The sequence below is a fragment of the Saimiri boliviensis genome, chromosome 18 (assembly GCF_048565385.1).
Source record: "Saimiri boliviensis isolate mSaiBol1 chromosome 18, mSaiBol1.pri, whole genome shotgun sequence".
NCBI lineage: Eukaryota > Metazoa > Chordata > Mammalia > Primates > Cebidae > Saimiri > Saimiri boliviensis.
In genome coordinates, this window is record NC_133466.1 from 4,715,578 (window position 1) to 4,728,353 (window position 12,776).

The 12,776-nt window shown below is 47.0% G+C and overlaps 1 protein-coding gene across 4 annotated transcripts in view; it reads left to right on the top strand.

The window, feature by feature from the left end:
* The window catches only part of TMPRSS2 (transmembrane serine protease 2), a 46,510-nt gene that overhangs the window by 21,457 nt on the left and 12,277 nt on the right, over nt 1-12,776 (top strand). For 3 of the 4 annotated variants that reach the window (XM_074389240.1, XM_003927594.4, XM_003927595.4), the window contains exons 4-7: nt 671-757; nt 1,715-1,834; nt 10,655-10,781; nt 11,959-12,069. In XM_074389240.1, the coding sequence (XP_074245341.1) occupies nt 671-757; nt 1,715-1,834; nt 10,655-10,781; nt 11,959-12,069 (445 nt within the window). The remainder of the gene's footprint in view (nt 1-670; nt 758-1,714; nt 1,835-10,654; nt 10,782-11,958; nt 12,070-12,776) is intronic. The other variant, XM_074389241.1, reaches the window with a different exon arrangement.

The following is a 12,776-nucleotide window of genomic DNA, read 5'->3' on the forward strand; positions in this document are numbered from 1 at the left end:
TTACCAAGATGATGTCTTAGTACCCCTCCCTTTTTTTTACACGAATCATCTGCCTATTTTAAGACCCTCTTTCAGCATAACATACTCTCTCTCTTTTTTTTTTTTTTTTTTTTTTGAGACAGAGTTTTTGCTCTGTCACCCAGGCTGGAGTGCAGTGGTATAATCTCAGCTGACTGCAACCACCTTCTCCTTGGTTCAAGTGATTCTCCTACCTCAGCCTCCCAAGTAGCTGGGATTACGGCACCCACCACTATGCCTGGCTAATTTTTGTATTTTTATTAGAGACAGGGTTTTACCATGTTGGCCAGGCTGGTCTCGAGCTCTTGACCTCAGGTGATCCACCCACCTCGGCCTCCCAAAGTGTTAGGGTTACAGACATGAGTCACCATGCCCGGCCAAGCATACCACACTTTTCGAAAGGGCTAACCTCCATGTACTTTGCTGAAGGTCACAGCTTCCTCCTGCTGGTCTCCAAAAAGCAGAAGGTAAGGTTTAGTGTTATGGGAGAAGTAGGATCACCCATGACATTTCTTAAAATTAAAAGTCACATTTTTAAGTGCATATGAAATAATTATTTAATATGGTGTTCTATAAAAATAACGGAAAACATTTGAGAGCATGACTTCTAAACAAGTCTGGTCTGAATGGTGTGCTCTCCTCTTTCTTCCAGAGACTAAGAAAGCACTGTGTATCACCTTGGCCCTGGGGACCGTCCTCGCAGGAGCTGCGCTGGCCGCTGGCCTGGTCTGGAAGTTCAGTAAGTGCAAGGAGCATTCCTTCCACCACATGCTCTGTCAGTCCCCGGTGCGCTGAGCCAGACCCTGCGCTCTGGGCTATTGAGACCTTCCGAGGCCCGCCGTGAGGTTTCTCTCTTACATAATGAGGCTGTCTCTCTTCCCTTCTCTTGTTTAGCTATGGTATTGACACGTCATGGGAGAAGCATGTAGAATGTGCCCAGTGCTTTGGGGTGTTTGGTGCCACCCAGCACTGTGAGCACAGATTCTTCTACCTTGGGACCACACCCGGTTACCTGTACCTCACTGCATAGCAGTGGCTGTTGGGGGCCAGGCCTGCCCCTCCCTGTCCCACCTCCTGCAGCTGCAGCCTGAGCCTTCCCCATCAGCCTGGGGTGGTGCAGACCCATGCATCATTGTGGATCTTTGAAGTCACCTTGAAGTGTGGCAGAGAGGATGTGTGAGTGCCGTCCAAACCCACACACACAGAGGGTCTTTCCCACTGGCCCCATGAAAGTAAGGTGCCCCACTGCTAATTTTGCTTATACTTGCTGGTGGCGAGGAAACTTCTTCTCCTGATTAAAGTGGGGTATTGGCTGGGTACAGTGGCTCATGCCTGTAACCCCAGCACTTTGAGAGGCCAAGGCAGGTGGACCACCTGAGATCAGGAGTTCGAGATCAGCCTGGCCAACATGTCAAAACTCCATCTCTACTAAAAATACAAAAACTTAGCCAGGTGTGGTGGTGCATGCCTGTAGTCCCAGCTACTTGGGAGGCTGAGGCAGGAGAATCACCTGAACTCAGGAGGCGGACGTCGCAGTGAGCCAAGATCGTGTCCCTGTACTCCAGCCTGGGTGACGGAGTGGGGCCAGGAGTTGGAGGTGGCAGAGAGCTGCAATCATGCCACCGTGTTCCTCACTCCGTGAGGCTGATTTGGTTCCTCAGCCTGACGGACACCTCCCTTCTGTTTTCTCTGCAAGTGGAGGGCAAGTGTTCCGTCTCTGGGATGGAGTGCGGCTCCTCGGGCATCTGCGTCAGCCCCTCCAACTGGTGCGACGGCGTGTCACACTGTCCCAGTGGGGAGGACGAGAACCGGTGTGGTGAGTCCCTCTTGGCCTTGGGAAGGAGCTGCCCTGCCTACCTTAGAGACAGCAGCCCGGTCTGGGGCCCTTTGGGTGACTAGGCCTGGCCTGCGTCCAGCATGCTGACACATGATGTCATTGAATCCCTGTTCCAGGCTGAGTCCTGAGGCTCAGAGGGGTTGTGTTTCCAGCCCAACCTCACACAGCAGGTGGGAGGGAGAGAACAGGGCCACTGAGGACTGCATCACTGGAGCCAGGTGTACTCTGAACTGCCACAGGATGTCAGTTAAGATGAGCAGACTGTTTATGAAGTTGAAGATGCAGGCCAGGCACGGTGGCTCATGCCTGTAATCCCGGCACTTTGAGAGACCCAGGCAGGCGGATCACCTCAGGTCAAGAGTTCCAGACCAGGCTGACCGACATGGTAAAACCCTGTCTCTACTGAAAATACAAAAAAAAAAAAAAAAAAAAAAAAAATATCGAGGTGGTGGTAATCCCAGCCTACTCAGGAGGCTGAGGCAGGAGAATCACTTCATTCTGGGAGGCAGAGGTTTCAGTGAGCTGAGATTGTGCCACTGCACTCTAGCCTGGGCAACAGAGCCAGACTCTGTCTCAAAAATAAACGAAATAAAAGTGGAGTTGGAGATGTGCTATGTTGTTTTCAAAATAAGCTGCCTTTAAAGGTCTACCTACCTCTTGTTACAGAGCGGGCTCACCGATTTTATTTTCTGTGGTTTATCTGTTTATGTTAACGACCAAGGAAGCATTGCACATCTTTATGGCGTACCACGTTTGGATGCACACATGCCCGTGGCAGGCTAAGTCAAGCTAGAACGTGGGCATTAGCTCCTACACACGTCTTATTAAGAACACATAAAACCTACTCTTGCGGTGATTTTCAAATACGCAATATATTGTTATTAACCATAGCCACTGTGATGTGCAATAGATGTCTCGAACTTAGTCCTCCTGTTTAATTAAGGGGTTGTGACCTCTGCCCATGTTGTCACCACCCCCCCACCCCCCCCGCCTCTGGCAGCTGTCACTCTACTCTCTGCTTCTCTGAGTTTGGTGATTTCACAGTCCACATGCAAGTGACCTGATGCAGGGCTCGTGTCTGTCTCTGGCTTGTTCACTTAGAGCGATGTCCTCCAGTTTCATTTGTCATCAAATGTCAGGATTTCCTTCTTTCTCATGGCTGAATAGTATTGCATTGTGCATCTACACCACGTCTTCTTTCTCCTTTCGTTCACTGACGGACCCTGAGGTCGATGTCATTTCTTGGCTGTTGTGAACAGTGCTGCAGTGAGCATGGGAATGCAGGCCTCTCTTCAACACGCGGATTTCCTTTCCTTTGGATATAAACCCAGAAGTGGGATTGCTGGATCATCTGGCAGTTCTGTTTCTAATTTTCAGAGGAAACTCCATACTGTTTTTTTTTTTTTTTTTTTTTTGGAGACGGAGTTTCGCTCTTGTTACCCAGGCTGGAGTGCAATGGCGCGATCTCGGCTCACCGCAACCTCCGCCTCCTGGGTTCAGGCAATTCTCCTGCCTCAGCCTCCTGAGTAGCTGGGATTATAGGCACGCACCACCATGCCCAGCTGATTTTTAGTATTTTTAGTAGAGACGGGGTTTCACCGTGTTGACCAGGATGGTCTCGATCCCTTGACCTTGTGATCCACCCGCCTCGGCCTCCCAAAGTGCTGGGATTACAGGCGTGAGCCACCGCGCCCGGCCATACTGTTTTCCATAATGGCCAGACCAATGTCCACTCCTCCCCCGAGGGCGCAAGGGTTCCATTGCTCCCTCTACCTCCTCACCAGCACCTGTTACTTTCCATCTTTTTGATGGTAGCCATTCTTTTTTTTTTTTTTTTTTCAACCTCTGCCACCTGGTTTTCAAGCAATTCTCCTGCCTCAGTCCCCCAAGTAACTGGGATTACAGGCATGCGCCACCACGCCTGGTTACTTTTTTGCATTTTTAGTAGAGACAGGGTTTCACCATGTTGGCCAGACTGGTCTCGAACTCCTGACCTCAGGTGACTCACCTGCCTTGGCCTCCCAAAGTGCTGGGAATACAGGCATGAGCCACCACACCTGGTAGGATGGGAAAAGACTTCTTAAGACACACAAAGACGAAGAATAAATCGTTTTTTTTTTTTTTTTTTTTTTTTTTTTTTTTTTTTTTTAACACTCCACAAGAAGATACCTAATGAATAGGCCCTGCTGAAGTATGCATTCACAAGGTAGACACTTATCCCTGGAAAAATAATCTCAGGGCCCATCTAGACCAATGCTCCTCTCTACTCTGTAACACCACTGACTTGAAGGTGAAGAAGCCTAAAGGGAAGTTTTTTTTGTTTTTTTTTTTTTAAAGAAGAGGAAGAAAGAGAAAGAGGAAGAGGGAGAGAGGATGGGGGTATTGCTTTATTGCCCGGGCTAGAATGCAGTCTAAATATGGGTATGCCTATAATTGTCCTTAATAATGGAGACATGAAAGAAAATGAGGGAAGAGAATAGCAAACAAGGAGCCAACCAAGATTTCTTTTAAACTTCTAAGTTGATATGATGTGGTACTGATGAGAGTGTATATTTTGTATATTTAAAATGGAGAGTTCTATAAATGTTAATTACATTTACTTGTTCCAGATCTGAGTTCAAGTCCTGAATATCGTTGTTAATTTTCTGTCTCATTGATCTGTCTAATATTAATGTTGAAGTCTCCCACTATTATTGTGTGGGAGTCTAAGTCTCTTTATAAGTCTTGTATGTCTGCGTATTCCTGTACTGGGTGCGTATATATTTAGGATCTTTAGCTCTTCTTGTTGTTGCATTGATCCTTTTATCATTATATAATGTCCTTCTTTGCTTCTTTTGATCTTTGTTGCTTAATTGTAACTTCTGCTTTTTATTTATTTATTTTAGCTCTCTGTTTGGTTGGTAAGCTCTCTGTTTTTGGTTTGGTTTAGCTCTCTGTTTGATGGTAGCCATTCTAAGAAGTATGAGAGGATACCTCATTGTGGTTTTCACTGGCATTTTTGTTTCTATTTTTCATTAATCTTTGAGGGTGATTTCAAGGGTAATTAGTGACTGTAACGGGAAACGGTGGCTGAGGATAAGGGTTGTGCTAATCCTTCCCATCCCGCCCGCTCCGTACGGAACTGGGCTCCACAGTTGGCATGCAGCTGGCTTGTTTCTCCTGAAGAGCTGCCTTTTACTTTTTTCCTTTTCCTTTAAGACTTATTTCCCAGCCGGGCACAGTGATTCAATTCTGTAATCCCAGCACTTTGGGATCACAAGGTCAGGTGTTCAAGACCAGCCTGACCAACATGGCAAAACCCCATCTCTACTAAAAATACAAAAATGAGCTGGGCGTGGTGGCACGCACCTGTAATTCCAGCTACTCAGGAGGCTGAGACCGGAGAATTGCTTGAACCCAGGAGACGGAGGTTGCAATGAGCTGAGATTGTGCTACTGCACTCCAGCCTAGGGAACAGAATGAGAATCCATCTCAAAAAAAAAAAAAAAAAAAAAAAAGCAAAAAGAAAACATAAACAGAAAAACAACAACAAAACCTTATTTCCCAACCACAGCCATGCACCCCAGGCCCGCAGATCAGCGTTGCTGGTGGTGTACCCTCTCATATCTTACTTCCCACTCGGCACACTCTGACATGTTTACACTAGAACCATTTTTTTTTTTCTAGAAATAGAAATTTCAGAACTCACCAGAAATCTCAGATAGTTCTTCCCTTCCTCAAGTGACCTCCTAACGGGCTGGGGTTTTCTGTAGAAACCACGAGCCTCAGAGCTGGCCAAGAATTCCAGAAAAAGAGTTTTCTGTGTTAAAGAAATTCCCCCTCTCCTAAAGGCCATCCTTGGTGGGAACGGATTTCCTGTTAGGCTCTCACTGTCAGTCCTGGCTGCCTTGTCCTGGCTGTGGAATTTCCTGGTGAGGAGCGCTTGGCCCGTGGAGCTTGGCCCTTGTGCCCGCCTTCAGCCGGCTCGAGTGTTCTGTGTTCTTGATGCCTTTAAGCACAGCCTTGCCTCCCAAGAGAGGGTCTGCACTTGAAAATGACGCATTTGCTGATTAAACAGTTATTGCGCTTTGTTTAGTTTCTTAAAGTTTTTGAGGTTGGGTAGTGCCTGGTTAAGATAGCACATAAATGGCTTCTTTTTTTTTGGTAGGGGGAGGGGACACAGAGTTTCACTCTGTTGCTTAGGCTGGAGGGCAGTGGTATGATCATGGCTCACTGAAACTTCAACCTCCTGGGCTCAAGCAACCTCACAGCCTCAGTCCCCCAAGTAACTGGGACTACAGGTGCTCGCCTCTATGCCTGGCTAATTTTTGTATTTTTTGTAGAAATGGGGTTTCTTTGATATTGCCCAGGCTGATCTTGAACTCCTGACCTCAAGCAATCCTCCCGCCTCGGCCTCCCAAATTGTTGGGATTACAGGTGTGAGCCACTGTGCCTGGCCTGGAATGGCTTTTGATGTTCTCCTGTGTGCGCACATGTGGGTGAATAAACACCAGCAAAGTCCTTATGTTACCTGAACAGTCTCTCTCTTCTTAACATTTAAGTTGTATTTATTAAAATACTTTAATACTTCTACACCCAGATAGGTCAAAATCAAGGAAATACAAAAGGGTATGTGGTAAAAAATCTCATCTTCTGTGCTCTGCTTACTTACCTATCCCCCACTCCTGCCACACACCCCAGATACACACACACACACACACACACACACACACGCCCACCTGTTTACCAGCCAATCACATTTTTGGGGGCGACTCATATCATAACTCATATGAGTTGCCTCTCTTCCCAGAGAGTTTTTGCATAAAGAAGCCCACATATGTCTGCGTCGTCATGGCTCTATTTCCCAGTGGTTCCTAGCCAGCTCGCTCTCCTGCACTGCATACCACCCTGGACAGCGTTTCTTAGGGAAACGAGCCCCTGTGTTTTCTCACCCTGACCCAGTTGGTCCTTTGCATGGATGCACCATTATGGCCCCAGTCTCTTCTTTTGGACCTTATATTTTTTTTCCACCTTTTGCTACAGCACTCACTGCTCCAACTGTGTGAGCTTATCAGTAGGAGCGCTTCCAGGAGTAGAGTTGCTAGGTCAGAGGGTGTGTGGATCTGTGACTTGGCAGACTGAGACCCTCTTCAGTTTGCTTTTATCCAGTTTCCGGGTCGATTATTCACATAAAGTGAAACAGCCGAACATAACGTTGTGTATGTATTCTATATTGGACCAGAACAGACATTCGGTGTGCTTTTAATTTGTCCATTTCGTAGAGGAGACATTGTTTTTGCTGAGACGCGCACATTATGAGACTGAAGAATACTACGCATTCCATGGAAAACATTCCAAAATGTGTGTAGAGCTTTCTTCCCGAGGGGGTGTGTGTGTGTGCATATTTTAATGTTAATTCACTTTCTACTTCTGATGCTATCCTTTCTGTGAATCTTTCTCAAAATCTCAGAAGAAAAACTAAGTTGTTCACTCTAGTTAACGATACTGCCCTATACACTTGGAAATTGCCAGAAGGGCAGATTTTAAGCATTCTCACCATAAAAGAGAAAAGAAATGGTAATTATGTGAGGTGATGGATATGTTAATGAGCTTTGTTATGGTGAGAACTTCACAGCAGATATAAAATCATCACACTGGACACCTAAAACATGTACAATTGGTTTTGTCTGAGACAAGGTCTCTTCTCTTGCCCAGTCTGGAGTGCAGTGGCTCAGTCATGGCTCACTGCAGCCTCAACCTCCTAGGCTCAATCCATCCTTTACCGTCAGCCTCCTGAAAAGCTGGGGCTTACAGGCGTGTACCACCATGCCGGGCTAACTTTTTTTTTTTTTTTTTTTTTTTTTTGGTAGAGATGGGTTTTGCCCAGGCTGGTCTCGACCTCTGAGCTCAAGTGAGCCTCCTGCCTCCCCTTTCCAAAATGCTGAGATGACAGGCATGAGCCACGGCACCAGGAAAGGACCAGCTTGAGACATTTTCCGTGGCTCTGGCTTATCAGCTGCCATCTCTTCCTGATAGCATTTGAATGCAGATAGCTGGAAGGGAAAGACAGTTCCTAAAATTACCCACAAACCGAGAAGGAAGTGTCTCCCTGACTCACTGAGCCACAGTGGCAGTTTTGTTTTTAAACCTACAAGTGTATTTCATGTCAGTTACTTTTAAAAAAGCGAACAGACTATTTTTTAGGGCATTTTTAGGTTGACAGGAAATGAAGCACAGTGTGGCGAGCTCCGCGTGCTCCTCCCTAGCACACAGTTGCCCTGTGATTGACATCTCACATCAGTGCAGAACGTTCATTAACACTGATGAGCCAGACGCGTACATCACGATGAACCACAGTCATGGGCTTCACCCTTTCTCCCGTACAGTTCTGTGGGATTTGACAAATGCGTGATACTGTACGGCCACCATGATAGTAGCATCCAGAGTCGTTCTCCTGCCCTAAAATCTCTTGCATTGCACCAGTTTCTCTCTCCCCACTCACCCCCGCTACCACAGATCTTGTTAGTGCCTCAGGAGTTCTGGCCTCCTCAGAAGGTTGTCGTGTTGGAACCATGGAGTATGTAGCCTTCAGTGCACACAAGTTCCTTCACTTAGTAATATGCACTCAAGCTTCCTCCATGTCTTTTCATGGCTTGATAGCTCATTTCTTTTTTCTTTTCTTGAGACGGAGTCTCGCTTTGTCGCCCAGGCTGGAGTGCAGTGGTGCGATCTCGGCTCACTGCAACCTCCACCTCCTGGGTTCAAGCAATTCTCCTGCCTCAGCCTCCTGAGTAGCTGGGATTACAAGCATGTGCCACCATGCCTGGCTAATTTTTTTTTTTTTTTTTTTTTTAATTCTTAGTAGAGACTGAGTTTCACCATATTGGCCAGGCTGGTCTCGAACTCTTGACCTTGTGATCCTGCTGCCTAGGGTTCTTAAAGTGCTGGGATTACAGGCGTGAGCCACTGTGCCCAGCCAATAGCTCATTTCTTTTTAGCACTGAATAATATTCCATTGTTTAGATGTAGCACCATGTTTATCCATTCATGTAACCTGTAACCAACTCACAGGTAGGATGTGGAATCACTCACCACCGAGGCATTAGCAAATAATCAGACCCCAGTCATTTCATGGGGGAACAAGCCCACAGGTACCAGACTGTCCAGTGAGTCAGACTGCCAGCAGAAAGTAAGAAGAGTGGCCAGAGCATAGCCAGGTCCTCACTTTACACATTAAGCCCTTGTATATTTCTCCCAAACCACACAGCATTGTTTCCATGCTTTTCTGCTTTGCATGAATAACATCATAAGGAATGCATCATTTAGCACTCGCTCTCTTTCCTGCAGCACGTTTTCAAGCTTCTTCCTGTTCATGATGCCTGAGCTGCATGGGATTCTGTTCTGTGAATATGTCCAACCCATGTATTATCCTGCCCAGCCAAAAGTTCCCCAAAACTCTGGATGGTACTTATTTCTAGGGAGGGAGAGAAGGGATTGGGAATAGGGAGAGGCTTCAATGGTGTTTATAATGTTTTGTTTCTTGAAATAAAAGAGCTGAGATCATTTTAGCAGACTATTGATTAATTTCGAGTCTCCTGGACAATTTGTTGCTCAAAGTGATCTCTTAAACAACACTTTTTAAAAACCTTTTATCTTATTTATTATTTATTTATTCATTCATTTATTGAGACAGAGTTTTGCTCTGTCACCCAGGCTGGAGTACAGTGATGCAATCTCAGCTCACTGCAACCTCCACCTCCCAGGTTCAAATAATTCTCCTGCCTCAGCCTCCTGAGTAGCTGGGATTACAGGTGTGTGCCACCACGCTGGGGTAATTTTTGCATTCTAGTAGAGATGGGGTTTCACCATGTTGGGCAGGCTGGTGATTTGCCCACTCCTGGCTTCAGGTGATCCACCCACCTCGGCCTCCCAAAGTGCTGGGATTACAGGTGTGAGCCACCATGCCTTACCTATCTTATTTATTTTTAAAAACAGTTTATTGAGATATAATTCATGTGCGGTAAAATTCAAGTATATAATTCAGTGCTTTTCATATATAAAACATATATATAATAGCTTACCGAGATACAATTTTTCATATAAAACAGTTTATTGAAATGTAATTTATGTATCATAAAATCTAAATATATAATTCACTGGCTTTTATACATTCACAAATATGTGCAACTATCACCACAGCCAATTTTAGGATATTTTCATCAGCTCATAAAGAAACCCCAGATCCCTGAACTGTCAGCATCTCCCTCCTCCCAGCCCATCCTTCCTCAGCATCCACTCATCCACTTTGTGTCTATAGATTTCCTACTCGAGGCATTCCATTTCCTACTCTGGGATCACGCAGTGTGTGGACTCCTGTAGTATGAGCGGATTCCATGTGGCAGGGATCATGCAATGTGGCTGGCTCCTTTCACTGAGCGTAATGGCTTCAGGACTCCCGAGCAGCCTGTGCGTGAATGTCATTTCTTCTGGCTGGATCGTCTTCCATTGTGTACTTGGACGTACCCTACCCCGCTCACCCAGCCGTCGGGGGGCGCTTGGAGTCTTTTCGCCTTTTGAAGCTGTTTTAAGAAGGCTGCAGTGAACATTTGTACAAGTTTTTAACCCAATGCCTGTTTTCAATTCTTCTGTGTAGAGAGCACTTTTTAGCAGAAAAAGAATGGATCCGTGGTCTCCCTTTGTGTGCAGGAGCACACGGTGCTGCCACCCCCAGAGCCGTGGGGGAGCACGGGGCTTGGGTAGCAGCTAGGACCGAGCTGGGACAACTGTATGAAACTCATGGAGGCTCCTCCCTCTCTGCAGTTCGCCTCTATGGACCGACCTTCATCCTTCAGGTGTACTCATCTCAGAGGAGGTCCTGGCACCCTGTGTGCCACGACGACTGGAATGAGAACTACGGGCGGGCGGCCTGCAGGGACATGGGCTACAAGTGAGTATGGGGCAGCACTGCCAGTGACAGGGACAGACAGCAGAAGCACGAGAACGCCCTTTCTCTGCCTCCCTGTGGAAGCGCCGGCACATGAGTGCTGGGGACAGTTGTTACCTTCCAAAAGCTGAGCCCCGTAACCAGCAGGTGGAACTTACCCAGCTAGGACTGTGCCCAGCATAGGGCCCTCGGCTCACTGCCGCCCTGCCCTGCTTCCTCCTTGGCCTCTGGTTGCTCGGGGGTGCCCGGTGCTGTGGTCACAGGGTCAGGGGTGCAGGCTGAGAGTATGAGGTGCCTCTTTTTCCAAGGTGCCTCTCAGCCAGGGTCCATTCACCTCCCTGGGTTGAGGCTGGGCCAGGGCAGCCGGCAGGGAGGGTTGGGCTGGGGAGAGCAGCAGAGGCAACTCCTGTGCCGGTTGCCCTGCATTCGGGAGCCATGGAAGCCTTTTGAGCTGGGGAGAGAATCAGTCAATCAGATGTATACTTTAAAAATGTCATTCCTGCTTGCAGCTCTGAAGGAAAGTGGGAAGGCTTAAGGGGATGTGTGTCCCCTGTCAGTGACTCCTAGCTGGGGCGGAGGGTGGTGGCTATCACTTATCAGCACTGCCTGGGGAGGCTGGGCAGGCCTCAGGCGTTGCAGGAGAGGCTGGCAGGATTCCACGGCTACTTTGTTTTCTATGGGAAGGTCCCCAGGTGATTTCTATGCAATTTTAGGGTATTCAACATGCCAGTTTTCAGAATGAATTACCACTTGATGAGAAAGTTGGTGTCTTGGCTATGCCATCCCAAAACAGCAGGGGTGAATGACATAGCAAAGTCCCTATCATAGGCCAGGAACCTGTGGAATTGGTAACTGGGGACATATTCACATCAGTACCTTGTGTTATAGTAAATGTATGTACAACTACATATCCCTATGACCTTCTCATCATTTCTTGATCCTCACCTGGATTAGAAACACGATCAGTAGAGGAATCGTACCTGATACTTTAGGGTTATTACATCGAAAAATCATTACAATATGGTAGCACTTGCTTAGAACTTGTGATTTTTTCCCCCAAAAATGCTAAGGTTTTTCTCTTATTCTGAAGGTTACAGGAGAGGTCTTATCACATAGTGGATGATTTGTGTTTGTTTATGCCTTAACCATTACCGTAGATAAGGTTTTCCGTCTCTTTTAGGAATAGTTTTTACTCTAGCCAAGGAATAGTGGATGACAGCGGGACCACAAGCTTTATGAAACTGAACATGAGTGCCGGCAATGTTGATATCTACAAAAAACTCTACCACAGGTATGAGCTGATCTTGTCTTTGAAAAATTTTGGAATGAAATCGACTAGGAGACAGCATGGGGAACCGCTGTCCTGAGTCTGATTTCTCTAAGCTGCAGTATTCCGTCTGGATGGGTTTTGCATGGGGAGGAGATTCAAGTCTGACCGGGACTGGTAGGAAGTGGCTGAGGTTTCTCTGCTATTTAATTTTCAACCTCTACCATCTGCCCTCATTGTTAGCGGATAGCATGGCCACATCGACATTCAACTCTATTTCCCTTTGCTCTTCAGACATTTAGAGATGTACCTATTGTGTCAGGGTGTGGTTCTAGGAATCCAAGATAATATCTCAGTGTCCCAGCTAGGGTGACTGACTCATCCCAGTTTGCCAGGGACTTCACTGGCTTCAGCAAACAAAGTCCTGCTCTGTTCCAGGCAGCGGGGCTGGCTCGTCCCCTTAGCCCCAGCCCTGGGACATCAGTGTCAAAGGGTGCTTTGCCAGGGTTGGGCAGCATTCTGGCGACCTGGGAATAAGTCATGGTGTGTCCAGGGGGTGGAAGTGGGCACAAGCCACAGGTCACATGATGAATGATGAAGAAGGGATGGGCTTAGGCTGTTCCTTTTGCTTTGTACATAGGTAAAACATTTACAGTCTGGCTCTGATTGTTGCTGTTATGAGGGTTTTCTGATGTGAAAGATACACAATGTCCTTTGCCCATGGGTTCTCC